This window comes from Drosophila subobscura, chromosome A (genome assembly GCF_008121235.1).
Source record: "Drosophila subobscura isolate 14011-0131.10 chromosome A, UCBerk_Dsub_1.0, whole genome shotgun sequence".
In the NCBI taxonomy this organism is placed as follows: Eukaryota; Metazoa; Arthropoda; class Insecta; order Diptera; family Drosophilidae; genus Drosophila; species Drosophila subobscura.
The window spans coordinates 22994631-23012940 of record NC_048530.1 but is presented as its reverse complement, the minus strand read 5'-3'; the positions used below and the strand labels follow the sequence as shown (position 1 = coordinate 23012940).

Below are 18310 nucleotides of genomic sequence, written 5' to 3'. Positions count from 1 at the left end.
AGGAGAAGGGTGGTTATAACAAAAGCGAGACGGGATATGGCAAAGGGGCGTAGGAGCAGGAGCGGAAAAGGAACCGTCGCCATTTTTAATTGTAACTGTAATTTAGCCATTGTTGTGCACTTTTGCCGACGCAGACATTCGCTGGCTGAAGACTCAAGACGACTCTGAAGCATTCTGAATTTGTAGCACCCAGCAGTGTGCAGTGTTCTGCCGCTGGGGCACAGAATTGTGTTGTCTAGTGTTTTGTTGTGCTCTACGTGTGGTGAAATTTGTGGCGTTCGTTATTTTATGTAACATTTATTTTTAGCATACTAATGTGTGCCACTCTCTCTTTCTCTTTTCGCTCTCTCTCTCTCTCTCTATCTCTCTGACTCTCTGACCATTTTCCATTTTTATCTTTTGCAGATTGCCATCTGTGATGATTACAGCCTGCCCGTAGACTTTGTTAAAAAACGACCGTCCAGCTTCGATCCGTGTCTGGCGGAGGCGATACCATCGAATCCCGAGCACTGGATAGTCCCCAGTCCACAGCAAACGGAGTGTGTAAGTGCAGCACAACAGATACGTATTCTAATCCACATTCCCATCCTTTATTCCTCATTGCTCATCCCATCTGCATCATTCATCCTTCATCCTTCATCGTTAAGTGGCAATTAACTGTCCTGGACAGCTAATTGATAAACTGCACGCTCCAGCAGCACTCACGATTCAGGGACAGATCCCAGATTAAGAGTCAGAAGGGGAAAAGGCCCTGCCACTTTGGCTTCTCGCATCTGAGCCGTATTATCAACAACAACAGTTTTTGATTTAGTTTTTTAATATTAGTTCATATTAGTGAGAGAAATGTATGTTTTAAAAATAGTCGTGGTAACACCCTTTCTTCAGTTTAAAATGGAATTTTTATTTTATTTTTAAATCGTATCAAACAAAAATGATGGGAATATATCAAGTCATACCATATTATATTGAAGAAGCTATGCCTGGATTTAAACAAAATGGGGAACTAGAAGAAATTACGATTTGTACATTGACTTCCATGTAGTATACTGCAAGCAGCTTATTTTCTTCGAGTTAAAGATTTTGTTGACAAACAGCACTGCACGTGAGTGCAGAGGTACTGCAAATTTCTCGATTTTAATATAATTACGCGATTGTACACGAATTTACACAATCTGCATATTTAAAAGAAAGTCTTCAAAGGGTCTTCAAAGAGCACTTATCGTTCTCAAAACTAGTGGAACTACCGCTTTAATGCAATGCAAATTGGCATACTCTTTTGCAATTTAATAGGTCAATGTGTTCCACCTTGAAAACAACTCGCAATTTTCGAACGTTAGGTCATATCACCTACATTTAAATATCTGCGAAGACGCAGAGACGCGCTATAATTGCATTCATTTTATCAAGAATTGAATACTCTACAATATCCATTCAGCTTAACGCTTCCAGGAGTTGGCAAACACATTGTAAGCCATATAAGACATATTTTCGTCACATATGTAGACTTGTTGAAAAACTAGCCCTTAAATATATTATGAGGTCAATTTTTTTATTTAAACCTCACAAACACATTTTAAATACCTGTCTGAATCGAGTTAATTTTAAACGAGAAGGGACGTGTGAGACGCTTCTTACGCGTCACAACTTTTATACCCGGCACTCAGTACTACATCTGCACTTTAGCGGTTATTTGTCAAATTTTACATTTTTTCTTCATCTGTCATCTACATCAACAACACTGCTCACGCCAACACGCTCCTTTAGCTCGCCACCCTCCCCTATAGACACAAACTGAAGAGTTGCGGCAGAGGCAGCGGCAGATGCAGAGGCAGCGGCAGAGATGTGTCAGGGGCAGAGGCCATAAACAGCGCGAAGCAGAGTGTGAATGCTGCGGGACGGGGTGGGTTTGGCCACTGAAAATTAATTTCTCCATTGTGGCTATAATAATGATCCAATCGGATCCCATTTTGGTGATCTGATAGATATGGTCATTCCCTACGGAATGGCGTTTTTTGTTAAGGAGTCGGGGCTCATTTTTGAAATACACTTATAACAGTGTGAGCATACAGAAGGCTGGATGCAACATTTAGTGGCTCTAGCTTTTATGGTCTCTGAGATCAAGGCGCTCAACAATACGGACGGACGGACAGACAAACATGGTTCAATCGACGCGGCTATTGATGCTGATCAAGAATATATATACTTTATGGGATCGGAAACGTGTCCTTCGTTACATATGTATATCCACTTTGTGCACAAATACAAAATACCCTATTCACTCTTCGAGTACCGGGTATAAAAATTATGCAAGGAGAGAAAAACTGCCTTTGCGTGCACCCACACTCACTTATCGAGAGGTGCAAGTGTAAGGAGAATTGTTTTTGGTTAATTTCGAGAGCGTAAAGCCATAGGGTACGGCAATAAACAAAACAAAAATAAGTAAAGGAAAAAAATGATCGTCACTGAGAAAAATATACGAGCATTTGCGAAAACAAAGTATAAACTGTAAAGCAAACATAAAACATCAATTTTCACTTGCCTTTTACATTCTTCTTTTCCTCATTGCGCTTCTTCTTTTCGCATGTGCCGTGAAGCACTTATTGTCCTCTTTACACACATGCATACGTAACCCGCGCGACGATACGACGAAACGAACGAAACGAAATAAATGTAACGGGATCGAGCGAGAGATTCTAATAAGAGCACAGATTTGGGCACATTAATTTAGGGTGAGGCATTGGGACGGATGTTCGTACGCACACACTCAACGAGAGAGAGTCAGACTTGCACGAATTGGGTTGCCTCACCCTATTAGGGGACACTTGAAATGAGAGCGCTGACACTCGCTCTTCTCTTTGCTTTTTGCGCCTCTTCTTTTTTCTTGCGCTTTTATATGACTGCACAGTAAAGGGAGGGGACAACTTCATGCCTTTTTTGGCACATTTTCACACACACACATTGCAAGCCCTTGGTGCAAATTTAGAACATTTTAGCTCTATGTACGTACATATGTACATACATTTGTTCGAAAAAAAAAACACATTTAACACTTCACTTTCACATATTGCCGCATATTTCCAACGCCGATCTGCTTTTAGCCTTGTTGTGCTCCTCCGCAATTGATCTCGCATTTTTTGCCCATTAAATGCTCAACCATTTCACCATATTTCACTAACACACACTTCACTTTCACATATTTCACAATTGATCTCGCATTTTTTGTCCACAAAATGTTCAACCATTTCACCATATTTCACTGCACTTCACTAACACACACTTCACTTTCACATATTGTCGTATATTTCGCATATGATCTCGCATTTTTTGTCCACAAAATGTTCAACCATTGCACCACATTTTATTTCACTTCACTAACACACACTTCACTTTCACATAATGCCGCATATTTCCATCGACGATCTGCTTCTAGCCTCGCTGCTGTGCTCCTCCGCAAATGATCTTGATTTTTTATTGATTTCACTAACACACACTTGTTGTTGTACACTGCACAAACTGCACGATACTTTTTCCCGTTTAGTTTCCCGAATTTTCCCTTAATTTCCCGATTTTACCCGATTTTTTCGATTTTTCGCGGACCGAATCCGTACCGGACCGAACGCGCTGACAAATTTTTAACTACTGAGTGGGGATGAGGAAGCTGCAAAAAAAGTAAACTGCGTAGGTGTTGGTGGCTTGGGCCGCGCTCCCCTACTCTCAAATCTAATGCACATACATTGTGACGTGCACTTGGGCCTACTGCTCTCTGGGATTTTGAGCTAGCCGACCAGACCAGATCAGTGTAGGGTGAATCTACGTTTTTTTTTTTTTTTTGCGCTCTCTTTACATTTAGCTAATGAGGAAGTGAAGAGGAGAAAGAATAAGAAAACATTGAGAGCGAGAGAGCAAAGTAACGGCGAAAGATTGCGAGACTGAGCTGTCGTTCTTTTTGCCTTGTATGAGTGAATAGGAGATACACTTGGATTCTTGGTGTTGGTGGATTATGAGTCGCTCTCCTACTTTTGACTCGGAAATTGTAAAGGGAGTTACATTTAAGATTTGTTATACAGAAACCATCATAATGCGCCGTTTCTTCTTTTTGCTTTTCTCTGGTTTTCGTGTGAGAGTGAGATAGCAAAGTAACTGTAAAACAACACAAGACTGAGCTCTCTCGTTCTTCTTTCCTTATATGAGTGAATAGGAAAGACAATTGGATTCTTGGTGTTGGTGGATTATGACTCGCTCTCCTACTTGCAAATCGGATGTACATTTATTGTGTCTAGCACTTTGATTATCGGTCTCTGGAATTGTCAGTAAAAAGGGGGGTGATGAAGAAGATGCGCTGCTGGGTTTAGCTACTGCAAATTAATCATTCTGGCTATAATAATGGTCCAATCGGATCCCAATTGGTGATCTGATAGATATGGTCATTCCCTACGGAATGGCGTTTTTAGTTTTCTGCTATCTTAAAAATTGTCGATTTGGGAGGTTTCCGCCCTTTTGCGGGGGCGGAAGGGGGCGTGGCTCATTTTTGAAATACACTGGTTTCAGTGTGAGCATACAGCAGTCTGGAGCCAAAATTTGGTGGCTCTAGCTCTTATAGTCTCTGAGAACTAGCCGACAAACAAGACGGACAGACGGACAGACGGACGGACGGACAGACAGACATGGCTCAATCGACTCGGCTATTGATGCTGATCAAGAATATATATACTTTATGGGGTCGGAAAAGTTTCCTTCTGTGCGTTACATACATTCACTTTGTGCACAAATACAATATACCCTATTTACTCTTCGAGTACCGGGTATAAAAATTCACTTAAATGTATCAAGTTAACAATTTTTTCCAAATTTTTCTTGATGAAAGAAATTCTTGTTCCGAAAACTTTAGCTTGTTCATAGCAAACAGCTGACTTAAACAGCTGTTATTGTAATATTGGTGTTAAGTGCGGTTAAAACTGGTATTATTCTTATGTACATACATATGTATGTATGTATATCGGTTAAAAAAAAAATTAATTTATCGTCTTTTGGAAAATAAGTTTTGGCCATCAAAACTGGTCAAATTTCTCATAGTGCATTAGTGCATTGGAGGGTATTCCTTTAGACATTCGTGCGCCTGCTGCTTCCTGCTACCGCATGACAGCTTCAATATTTGCTGGGATTGCTCGTATTCTTATCCTGAAATGGCAGAAATAGTGCCAGTTTCAGGACAAACAAAGCACTTGCTCAAACAATGCACGGACTATTGGACTGAATATTGCAAAGAAAGAGCGAAAGGAAAAAAACCGACCTTCGGCTATCGACAAAAATAAACCAACAAACGGAGAGAGCGAAGCCCTACGATGCATCGTCCCATCGCGATGGAACCTGATGGCTGGCCATAAAAAATAGCCACAGACAAAAGAGAAACAGAGAGGGAGAGAAAAAACGAAAGAGCAGGCTGCGGCAAAAGCGGCCCGAGCCACAAATCTAAATCACGACGATATTGCACCCCACAGAATTTACTCCAAGCCTCCGCACAAAACGGCACCACTCCACTCCATTCGTTTTCTGTGCAGGGTTCTTCTGAGTTTTTTTATGGCCCTTCGGAAATATTTGGTGTTTTGTCTTCTTTTTGCAAATTTCCTTTAAAAATAAAAATGAAAGCATGAGGTCATAAAAATTGAGCAGGAGGCAGTAGGCAGCAGGCAATAAGAAATCAGCTTGCCCCTTGAAATGCATTTTATTGAAATTTGTTTGTGAATTTGATATGCAGACATTTTTGAAGAAAGAGAGAGAAAGAATATGGGAGATGGGAGATGGGAATGAAGGAGAGGCAAAGTTGCGAATATGATCTTCGGCAACGACCTTCAAAGAGTTTCCAAGTTTGTTTAGAATATTTAGTGATATTTAGTGCGATCCACAGTCTTGCGCTTTTTCCGAAGAATTTTACATTTAACATTATAAATTTTTGTACATGTGTCATCTACATCTACATCACTTCTCACGCCAACACGCTCTTTCAGCTCGCCCCCCTTCCCTAGAGCCGCAAACTTCACGAACAGAGTGTGGAATGAGAGAAGATATGTAGTTAAAGGATGAGGATGAGGAGGAGGAGGAGGAGGAGGAGCATTAGTATTTAGCCAGGCATTTACCCATTTCTCTTCTATGTCTCTGTCTATCTGGCAGCACCTCTCCCTCAGACGTGTACGTACACCCCCATTAGGATTCCTCTTTTATATTTATATGTACAATACATATGTACATATACATACATACATATGTACATACATATATATATTTTTTTTTCATTATAAAAATCGTACATACAAATCACGTTGCTGCGGACGACATTCTATTCCGACTACCAGACAGGGTCCAACAGTTTCCATTATTTGCCGCACACCCTATGGCCACGAACCACTCAACCTTCATCTCATGTTACCCCCCACCCCACAGATTGGTTGGGGAAATCGTGCATGAGGAGAAACGAGTACGATTACGAGAATCTACGGCTAAATGGTACTTATGTACATATATACATATGTACATATCGTATGTGTATAATCAAAGGCAAATATTTAAACGGGAAAACACTCGATTGGGTATGTGGAGAGGAGGGGGGGGGGGGTGGGGGTGGTTGCGAAGAAACACACGCAGCACAAGAATAGCTGCAGCGAAGAACGCACGCAACTAACCCTAACAAGTCCCCCAGTTGGATGCACCCTAACCCTACCACTACTCCTACCACTGGCATGCACAGAGGCAACCCCTCTATTATCAATATGCCTCGCCCCCATCGCAATCGTTTTTGAAACAAAGGACCTGGCATGGCACTGAGGTCTCTGCGGCAACCATTTTTTTGTGCCCCAAAAGAAAGAATGTGCAGAGACATCAGCATCAGCTATCTGCTTTGCATTCGGTTTCAAGTTCAAATTCATTAAAAATCGGTACCAAGCCGCTTCTCCTTTTCACTCCCTCCTTTGCCTCTCGAATGGAGAAGCCTCCCCATACAAGTGGTCTTTATTTATGAGTTTCAATTAAAAATGTTTTGATGCACAATGGCCGTCTGCTCCTGCTCATGCTCTTTTTCCTTGTTCTGCTCCTCCTTTTGCCTTCCGCATTTATGCAACTGCTTTCAGGGATGTTGTCTCCTGAGTCGCCCGTGGCCAAACTGAAATTTCCCCTGAACAGGAATATGGATATGTATATATGTAGATATGTAGATATGTTCATACATACATACATATGTAGGATTTGGTCGGATATGGTCGTGTTAGCGGAAATTTATGTTTAACATAATGACCAGAACGCACAGTACGTACAGGATGAGGACAGCCTCATAATTTGCAAATGTACACTAGGAACATGTGAATGTCATAGTGTTCCATAATTTTCAACTTTTTGTAATGCTTACGGCGGAAGTAGATCGAGGAACAGGACAACGAGACTCTGGGAACAGAGTATAATGCATACTTACATATTTGCATATGTATGCATGTAAACAGTGATTAAACAAAGACGGATGTTGTGATTACAGAGGAATTTACATTTGTGACAATATGGACTGAATTCTTGGGGAACCAAGCGAGATACATACATTGTATATCAGAGGAAAACTTTTCATAATTAAGTTAGCCCTGCAGATGCGTTAATCCATTTTCTGAGAAATATATTAATGTTTAATGCAAGGAATACGATAAAAGTATTACATGTACATATGTACATATGTACATACATACATACATATGTACATCTATAGACATGGTGCTGTGGGTGTTGTGAACCCTTGGGAAAACTTGCAATCGCGCAAGCGAGTTTCCATTTGGATTTTTTTCCTTCTCCATTTTCCTTTCAATTAAATGCCAACAAATTGAAAATTAAAATGCAAATCAAATTAGTAGCAAACACATGCTAATGACGCCTCCCTGCCCGCAACCCAATCTTCTCTTTATTTCCGACAGCTGCCATTCGGGGAAGCCCAACAAGCGACGCAGCAAGTTGCAGCAGCGGCAGTACCTCCTCTACCCGTCCCCTTGGCCACTTTGCCCATTCAGCAGGCGGCAATCGCAGCGACATCATCTGCTGCAGCAGCAGCCCAGCAGCAGCAGCTACAGCTGAACAATAACAACAACAACACGCACATCGGAAACCAATCGGTGCACCAGCAGCAACATCATAACAAAACATCCAATAACAATAACACGTTGCCAGTTGGAGCACAACAAGTGCAGCACCAGCAGCCCCAGCAGCCCCAGCAGCCCGAGCAGCGTGCAACATTGCAACATCCGCCGCTGCCCAACAGCAATATCAAGCAAGCCTCAGTGAAGCTAATAGAAGGCTACTCTGATCCGAAGGACACACGCCACCACAGCAGCAACAGCCACCACAAGAAGGTATACCATAAGAAGGTCAAGCGCCGCACGGCCCCCAGCCACAATCGACACCAACAACAGCAACAGCAGCAGCAGCAGCAGCAGCAAAAGTTGCAACATACATTGCCGACGCCGCGCAGCTCCCAACAGCAGCAGCAGCAGCAGCAGCTGCAGCGGCATTCCACCTACAACAACAACAACGACCACCAGTACCAACGGAAGGATAAGCGGAATAGCCACTACGATTCGGGTGAGTGTGTGTTGGCAAGCATAAGGGAGCAATTGATGGAATTCATTCAATTCATTCATTGATGTCATTCATTCAATTATAGGAAAAGGAGTAGCAACGTTGTGAGATCAAAGACAATGCAAGAATAAGATGAATAAGCGTATAATGGGGAGGTTGGCAAGCTAAAAGGGCGTGTTGGTGTTTGAAGTGATGTAGATAAATGTAGATGACAGATGTAGAAAAAATGTCAAATTCGAAATGCGATATGCTGATTGAGTACCGGGTATAAAAGTCGTGAGGCGTGAGCAAGCGTCTCACAAGCGTCCCTACTCGTTTGCTTTTACTTTATAGACTGCAAACAAGTATCAAACAAAATTAAGATCACCTCAACATTCCTGACAATAGACATTTTACAGAGCATTTGGCCGAAGTAATGCCAACTTTCCTTATTATTTTTCATTTGACTGTATTTATGGGCTGACTGTGTTCCGGGTAAAAATGTTGTAGCGCCTAAGACGCTCATTGTCTAACAACACTCCTCCACGTTTTAATTATGCAAGTTTGATAACGAACTTCTAGTTAAAGGGCGGAAAGTGAAGGAGCAGGAGCAGGCCTTCACTGAAGGATGACAATTAAAAGGAGCCCGAAATCCAATGAATGTTCTAGCTTGGGATGCAGACACTTGCGGCAAAGTCAGCTTCGATTAGCCAAGCGGAAAATGGAAAATGCAGTCTCTGCACTTGCCTTGGGGCAGATCTCAGACTTAACTCTTAGGAATGGCGTTAGAATGGCTGGAGACTGGAGGCTGGTTAGGGGGTTATCCAACCGCAAAATAGACTACTACGGCGACGACGACTCCGTTCCTTTTGGGTGGCTCTATGCTTGAGGCCTTCTTTGTGTTAGCGCGACTTAATTGGAAACTGTCAACGATGTCAGCGGTGTCAGCAGTGTTACATCTTTTTCATATTTATCTTTTCTCGGCAGAGTCCTCTGCGCCCAAGTCCTCCGATGAAGAGGCGGACATAGACGAGGAGGCTGATCAGCCCCAGAAGCAACAGTCACAGCCGAAGCAGCAGGCTCCGTCTCAGACTGAAACGTCGGGTACAACTCCTGGAGCGGTTCTCAATTCGCCAGATTCCATATCGGACGATTTGGTGCGCCCACTGCCGCCCCAACTACAACGGAGCCCACGAAAGCTGACCGTCGCCCCCGCAGCAGAGTGCGGCAAACGTCAGCCTTCGCCCTACTACTACTCCGATCTCCTCAAGAGCCGCGATAAGGATAAGGACAGGGACAGAGAAAAGGCCAAGAAAGAGGCCAAACAGAAGTGCCGACAGTCGACGGCCAGCGAGTCGCCGCAGCAGAGAACAGAGCTACCGTGTCTGGGTGGCTACCGCAAGAGCTCCAGCTTGGATGTGCGCCAGCAGGAGCACGGAGAGGAGCCGCCGTCACCAGCAGTAGGAGACAGCAACGAGGACAACGAGGACAACGAAAACAAGGAAAAAAAAGCAAACAACGACGACAAAGCCGACGACCACGACCACGGTCAGAGGGAGAAAGAGGCTGACCGACTGGAAGACGAACCGACGGAGGAAAACAATCGTCTCGAGGAGGAAGAGAAGTCCGGTGAGCCAACTGGCGGTGACCAGTCGACGCCCAAGCGCTACAGCTTCACGGAGGAGGGGGTGCACATTATCCGGTGTGAGACACCCAGCACCAGCACATCGGAGGAGTCCGACTGCAGTGAGTGCCTGAAACGGCGCGAGTGGCATGCCCGAGCGTTGGCCCTAGTCCGCAAGACCTGCAACGTCCAGCCACGTCACCAGTCCCAGTCTCATCCATCTCCATCCACTAGCAGCGAGCTCCAGCTGCAGTTGCAGCACTGTGACGCCGGCGAGGGGGAACTGCTCAAGTGCTGCCCCCCGCTTCCTGCGAACGCCACGAACCCCACAGCCGCGACCTCAGCGGAGTCTTCGCCGCCGATGCCACCGCACCGTCTGCTCGGACCAGCAGCCGTGTGCGGAGCCTGTATTGCCACCACCCAAGCCGGAGGCGGAGGTGGATCTGGAGCTGCAGGTCGACTGAGCGATGAGCCGGAGGAGGAGCTCGAGGAGTACTTCCGGCCGCGCAGCATCTTCTATGTGCACCCGCATGGCGTGCACGAGTGCGCCGAGTGCGCCCCGATCCCAATCCCGATCCCGCTTCCCCTGCCGCTGCCGCTGCCACTGGTCCGTTCCGAGAAGCTGTTACTGAGCGGACGCTCAGCTTCGCAGTCCGTCAACTCGCTCTACGGGGACGACGAGCGCGAGGAGGAGGACGACGACGTCGACGCAGACGCAGACGCAGACGCAGACGAAGGCGAGGAGGAGGACGATCCCGACTCGGACATAATGGCCAACCGCAGGCGACAGATATACGAGACGGCCTTCGACTGCAAGATAGCCAAGTCGGACGACGACCTGGACGAGGTGGACCGCATAACCAACCATTCCGTGCTCCTCCAGCTCAGCAACGGCAACAGTGAGACCGTTGCGGCGGCTGCGGCTGCGGCTGCGGCGGCCAAGGCAAAGAGTCGCCTGGAGTGTAAGCGAACGAAGAACTCGAAGAACCAGGCCCTGCAGGAGCAAAAAGGCGATGGCCACGCCCACGTCCAAGTGCACCAGGTGCAGGCAGAGCTGGGAAATATGCAGCTCGAAGGTGATCACCAAAATCAGAACCAGAGCACCAACCCGGCGGCGGCAGTGGGAACGGCAGCGAGTGGAGCCAGTGCCTCCAGCACGCAGCAGTTGCCAGTACGGGGCTACACGCCCTCGCCACCCTCGACGGCACCGCTGCCCATGAAGTTTCCTGGGAAACAGGAGCGCTACATGAACAGCATCAAGAGCGCCCCCAACCTGCCCGCCACCAATCCTGCCCATCCGCGGCTGCGCGACCTGCGCCTGCCCCTCCAGGCGATGCGCCTCCACCAGCAGCAACAGCAACAGCAGCCGCAGCCGCAGCCGCAGCAGTTGTGTGCGTCCAGCAACGACAACAGCCTCACCGACAGCGCCTACGTGAATCCGCCCTCTACCAACTCAAACTCCGCCTCGGCTGGAGCCTCGGCTTCCGCATCAGTTTCCGTCACAGCATCTGCTTCGGCCGCCGACCGGCGGCCACGCTCCTTTGTGCTGGAGTCGGGCCGAGTTCTGGAGCTGCGACGCAGCGCCCAGGCCCACCCGCAGCAGCAGCGTCAGCACCACCACCACCACCATCACCATGCCGCAGGTGTATCGGCAGCACGACGCACCCGCCACGGCCAGGGCCAGGGCCAGGGCCAGGCGCAGGGACCCAACTACAGCTCCACGGAATCCATAGCCACATCCAGCAGCGGGGGCAGCATGGAGTCGCTGCGTTCGAGCACCAGCGAGGGCAACCGGAGCACGTCAAGCTCAGAGTCGCGCCACTCAAGCTCTCTTAGCTCCCACAGCTCGGAGAGCGGCAGCTCCAGCGTGGCGTACCCGCTGCGGCCGGCACCTCTCCTACTGCACTCCAAACTGCACATCCTCAGTCCCATCTCAGACAAGTCCTCGCAGGAGCCTGCCTCGGTCAGTGCCTCCGAACAGTCACAGCAGCCATCCCAGAGCCAGCCGCAGGCCCCTTCCCAGGAGCAGCAGGAGGCCCTCGTGCCGGGCACCTCCGCTGTCGCCACCTCCGCTCCGTTTTCGTCCAGGCAGCAGCGCAACCAGCGGGGAGGAGGTGCGGCGCCCAACAAGGCGCTTCTGCACTTGGCAGACGAGCTGCTTGGCTCTGACAGCGGAATCTCGCTGCATTCTCGTGAGGAGGGCAAGCCGCTGCCTGCCCTGGCCGTACAGCGCCTCACGCTGCCCAAGCTGCAACTCATTGGGGCAGAGCCCGTCAGCCAGGGAGCTGGCGGGGGATCCTCGGCCGCAGGTAGCTCAGGCACGGGCACTACCGCCGGCGCAGCAGGAGCACCAGGATCAGCCAACGTTGGCATACCACAGGAGCTGCGCGACCTGCCCTTCGACATGCCAAAGCTGCGGCGACGCAAGACGCTGCAACAAGAGGCTGCCTGCACATCCGGCAGCGCCACCTCAGTAGACCTTGGCGAGCTGCCCTTCGACATGCCCAAACTGCGGCGGCGCCTGCGCGCCAACCAGGCGGAGATCAATAACCTACTGATGCACAGCACCGAGTCTAGTGGCATATCGCAGACTTCTTCCAGTCACTCGATGCGGGAAGATCAGAAGCTGGCCAGCAAGATAGGTAGGATATAGTCGTCGATATCGGAAATAGTTACCCCCCTCTTTGTACCTACCCCCACACAGATACAGCGCTCTTCCGGCAAAACCTCACGCTGAATCTAAGTGAGCCGCGGCAGGCCACGAAACAATTCGGAAGCCTCGACCTGCGGGGACTCAATAGCGCCAAGGAGCTTAACATAAATATATGCCAGGGCTATGTGACGGCTGTGGATCTGATTGATGTCAGCATACCGCTGGAACGGCAGGGGTAAGGGATACTCTTTAGTCAATCGATTTCACCGATATATGCTAATCGATGAATGTCTTGGCATTTCAGTTGGTATCACGGCGCTATTACGCGCATCGAGGCGGAGACAACGCTCCGTCCACTGACAGAGGGCTCTTTTCTGGTCCGAAACTGCGAGTCCACCAAGCAGGACTACTCCCTCTCTCTCAAGTGAGCGTGTAACCAGCGACATACTGTCACTCCATATCCATATCTTGCTAATCGTTCTCTCTACCCGTTTCTATCCGTCACCAGGGGAGCCAAGGGCTTTATGCATATGCGAATTCAGCGCAACGAAACGGGACAGTACATCCTGGGGCAGTTCAGCCGTCCCTTCGATACAGTGCCTGACATGATCCGTCACTTCTGCCTAAACCGGCTGCCAGTGCGGGGTGCCGAGCACATGTGTCTGATCGAGCCAGTCATTGCGCAGCTACTCTAGGAGGATCGTCGCAGCGCAGTGGAGCAGAGGGAGCAGCAGTCATCGCGATCGGATGGAAACCAAACAGAATTACATATTAATAGCATATAGAGGATATATAGGAACAAACAAAATACAACATACAAAGCGAATTCACTAGTTATACATACGTATATGTGTGTATATGCGATAGTTTTAAAGCGAACTTGCAATTCATTTTTCTTCCCAGGTTATTTTTTGTACTTGCATCGTTTTTGTACATCTTCGATCTACAAAACAGCAAGGCAGAACCCCTCCCAAGCACACACTCACACACCTTCTCCCTCTGAGATACAAACTATTGTAGTTTAGCGTTTAAAATACGTAGCACATTCAGACAATACCAGAAATTGACATAGAAAAAAAAACCATATTTATATAGAAGGCATATATACAACCAAACATACAATGTAGTATATACACATATACATACATACATACATATATAGTATATACAGTATATACATATATATTGATATTGATATTGATATAAAAGAGCACTTGACAACAGTTGCTAGACGTAGTACAGTACGACACACACGATATGATATAATACAAGAAGAACGAGAACAACATTTTTTTAGATGTGTTTACACAGTGGATAGCAACAGCAGCAGCAGCAGACGCAGAAGTAGGAATGGAAAGGACTACTCCTGCCAGAGGCAGTGGCAGAGAGCATCTCACGTTTGGTTAGAGGTTTGTGGTAGAACACACAGATCTTATTACTGTACGATCGATACTTAAGCAACCTAAGAAACTTTCTGTAGCACGCACTGACGCTCTGCACCAAACACACTTCTTACACACACACACACGCACCAATGCCGTCACAGAAGGCCCCACCTCTGGTTGTATTTTAGTTGCGATTCCGCTTTTCCCGGTCACTAACCGTAGTGTGGGGCAGGGGCATGGATACCGCTTAGGGCACGATTACGCTAAGAATGAAAACAGTTTCAAGTTTCGGCAAGCAACTCTAAAAATTTGTTGATTAATTTTATGTTACGATGAGGAAAACGGGATAAAACGATTAGAATCAAAGCAAAGACGAGACCGATAATGAGAAAGAATATGAAATATGTAAATGTACGTGTAAGTTAAGCAAAGAGGATTCAAGCCAAGAGGATTGTGTCATTTTTTTGTCTTAGCTGTACGCCAGAGGTAGAGGACTCTCTCGCACGTATGTAGAAGTAGGACGCTCAAAGCGGTCTCAGTTGGTTGATGAGTCGAATCGATGAATGAATGTAGGGAGAGATGGATGAGGGATATGGATGAATGGGGCAAGGATATAGCAACGCATATGAAAATTTCGGTTTTAAGTTTTAGTTTCTAATTGAGTAATTGATGAGGGGAAGCGTGCAAATACGAACGCAGAGCAAAACTACATACATACATATGTATATACATTTATACATTATGTATTATGAAAGCAAACAGATTATACATACATATATATATACCTACTATTTATATTTCTATATATATACACGACATACATATTAAAGAGCAGTCAATGGTTTTTTGGTTCCAGTTCCAAGAGAACCAACTTTGCAGTGCCATTGGCAGTGCCAGGGTCTATCCCAGTATACCCAGTATATTCCCCAGTGTCAGGATCTAACTAATTATCGTTTCTAGCAGTTTCTTTTCTGTACCACCTTTGTACCGCCGAGCATTACGAGTATATTATTATTACATTGACATTGTATGGTATGTGTGCAACAACTGAATACCAGTCCCTTATCCAGAGCTATGTATGTTTTCTACATTAGTTGTACATGTGTGCCAAAGTATTACGCTAGTCTTATGATATATTTTATTTTCGTTATATTGTGTTTTTTTGCCTAAATTATAATCCCAGGCAATCCGATGCAGTGCAATATACGTTTATACTTAACTAACGTTTGACTAATTGGTGACTAATTTACGAGTGGCTTTAAGCTTTCCATACTAGTAGATACGGGTATGTGTGCAAACAATTTGTCCATCAGATGTCAGACCACATTCCTGCTTCCGGGGCGATAGTTTTCCCATTTTCCGTACTCCCTTCCCTTTCCGCACCTGGCCAACGTGTTGGTAAACAAAGCTGCGTCAATTTGTAAACGGCTTTTGTAAATATAAAAAAAAAATCCAAACATATACTATATACACCAAAAAAAAAACACTTGAAAACTCGAGTGCATACAAGTACAGTACGATTTTATTTGAAATACAACCGTTAAGCATAAGATTTCAACTTCACATAGTACGAATAGCAGAGTTAGCAGTGCAGCTGCACGTGCATTGTCCATATGTTGCATCGAAGCATCAACAGGCAACAGGCAACAGCATCCCAAAACAATACCAATACCCATACATACATACATACATACATAGCGATGTATTTGAGGCTTCCGTAGCAATAAAGAGCGAACCAACACCTACCACACTGGTAGAACCTCATGTGGAGACCCACAGGTTCACAAAGAGCAGCCCCTTATAGCACACATCCGTTGTTTCATGATGAGTGTTGATCAAACATTCGTTTCAATTTCTGTTGTGTATAAATGTACTTAGTCTTGTACTCCAACTATCTCTCTCTATATGGTAACCAAATAGTATCTGATATCTGATTAATTTGATTAATCTGAGTACAATTAATAATACACGCTGAACAGCAACAAATCTAACAAAAATAAACCGTAAAACCAACCACAACAACAACAAGAACAACAGCAACAAATAAACCAACAAAATGTATTTAGCAAAAATAATTATAAAAATTTTAAAATATAAAAAAAAGCATCTATTTTGTACTGATTCTTTTTCGTTTTAGTTAAACATACATATGTATGTACATATGTACATATGTAAGTATACATAAGGTGTGCGAAATAAGTCACCTTACAATGCCTATGATCTGCTGTCAAATCTTCTTCGTTGGGTTTGTTCTATTGTTTTTTGAGCAGATGTGCTCCTTAATGGCAACTGCAAAGTACAGTAGAAAATCCAATTAGGTTCCGATGTAATGTAAACGAGAAGGGACGTGTGAGACGCTTCTTTCGCGTCACAACTTTTAAACCCGGTACTCAGTAAAACATCTGTACCTTAGCGGATTTGATCAAATTTCATATTTTTTCTTCATCTGTCATCTACATCTACACGCCAACACGCTCTTTTTGCTCGCCACCCTCCCCTAGAGCAACACACTGCAGAGTCAGGGCAGAGACGCGGCAGAGACGCGGCAGAGTGGCGGCAGTAGCAGTAGCCACTGCAAATTAATTTCTTCATTGTGGCTATAATAATGATCCAATCGAATTCGGTGATCTAATAGATATTGTCCTTCCCTACGGAATGGCGTTTTTAGTTTTCTTGTACCTTCAAAATTGTAAATACCGCAGATTGTTCACGATTTGCGGGGGCGGAAGGGGGCAGGGCTCATTTTTGAAATACGCTTGTAACAGTGTGAGCATACAGAAGTCTAGATGCAAAATTTGGTGGGTCTAGCATTTATAGTCTGTGAGATCCAGGCGCTCAACAAGACGGACGGAAAGGCAGACAAGTGAGTTTATTCTTGTTATGAGCTGTTTCATATTTAAAATTAGTTTATTTGCGATAGAATTTCTCAAAGCCTCTGTATTTCTAATAAAGAAAGTGCCAAAATTTCAACTTTTCGCGAAATGGGGAAAATGGGTAAAAGATCCTGAAAATCAACACAACCATAAGAATGGTTAGTGATTCATCAATGGCACCATCCATCGGTTACTGGCTGCTCAATTACTTTTTACATTCTACTCTTTATGCAAACTTCGTTTGTTGTACCTTAAGCGCCCTCTAGCTGTCAAACCTTTGTTCGAAAGCTACTATAAGCAGCACGTTAGCACCCTCTGTGGGTTATTCTTCACTTTTCGCAGAGGGCACTGAGGCGAATTTGCACATATGGGATATTCTTGGCATATTCTTAGGCATTTATTGTTTAATATTATTTCAGAATTTGTTGTTCTTAACATTTATTATTCAAAGATTATATATGTATCTTTTTTTATACCCGGTACTCGAAGAGTAAATAGGGTATATTGTATTTGTGCGGATAACGGTTGTATGTAACGCACAGAAGGAAACGTTTCCGACCCCATAAAGTATATATATTCTTGATCAGCATCAATAGCCGAGTCGATTGAGCAATGTCTGTCTGTCCGTCCGTCCGTCCGTCCGTCCGTCCGTCTTGTTTGTCGGCTAGTTCTCAGAGACTATAAGAGCTAGAGCCACCAAATTTTGGCACCAGACTGCTGTATGCTCACACTGAAACCAGTGTATTTCAAAAATGAGCCCCGCCCCCTTCCGCCCCCGCAAAAGGGCGAAAACCCTTCAAATCTACAATTTTGAAGATAACAGAAAACTAAAAACGCCGCTCCGTAGGGAATGACCATATCTATCAGATCACCAAATTGGGATTTGATTGGATCATTATTATAGCCACAATGAAGAAATTAATTTTCAGTGGCCAAACCCACCCCGTCCCGCAGCATTCACACTCTGCTTCGCGCTGTTTATGGCCTTTACCCCTGACACGTCTCTGCCACTGCCTCTGCCGCTGCCTCTGCCCTGACTCTGCAGTTTTTGGCTCTAGGGGAGGGTGGCGAGCTAAAGGAGCGTGTTGGCGTGAGTAGTGTTGTTGATGTAGATGAAAGATGAAGAACAAATGTAAAATTTGACAAATAACCGCTAAGTTGCAGATGTAGTACTGAGTGCCGGGTATAAAAGTTG

At 45.6% G+C, this 18310-nt stretch overlaps 1 protein-coding gene across 3 annotated transcripts in view; it reads left to right on the top strand.

Moving 5' to 3' along the window:
• The window catches only part of LOC117903188, a 54558-nt gene extending 38281 nt beyond the window's left edge, over positions 1 to 16277 (top strand). Inside the window, exons 4-10 of one of the 3 annotated variants that reach the window (XR_004649488.1) lie at positions 406 to 543; positions 7944 to 8604; positions 9568 to 12846; positions 12909 to 13092; positions 13162 to 13281; positions 13366 to 15823; positions 15879 to 15892. Coding sequence is in view for 2 of the 3 variants with exons in the window: in XM_034815050.1 (XP_034670941.1) it covers positions 406 to 543; positions 7944 to 8604; positions 9568 to 12846; positions 12909 to 13092; positions 13162 to 13281; positions 13366 to 13552 (4569 nt within the window). In the remaining variant the exon portion in view is untranslated. Of the gene's footprint in view, positions 1 to 405; positions 544 to 7943; positions 8605 to 9567; positions 12847 to 12908; positions 13093 to 13161; positions 13282 to 13365 lie in introns of those variants that run through there. The other 2 variants (XM_034815050.1, XM_034815066.1) reach the window with 2 other exon arrangements.
• The last annotated feature ends 2033 nt before the right edge of the window (positions 16278 to 18310 follow it).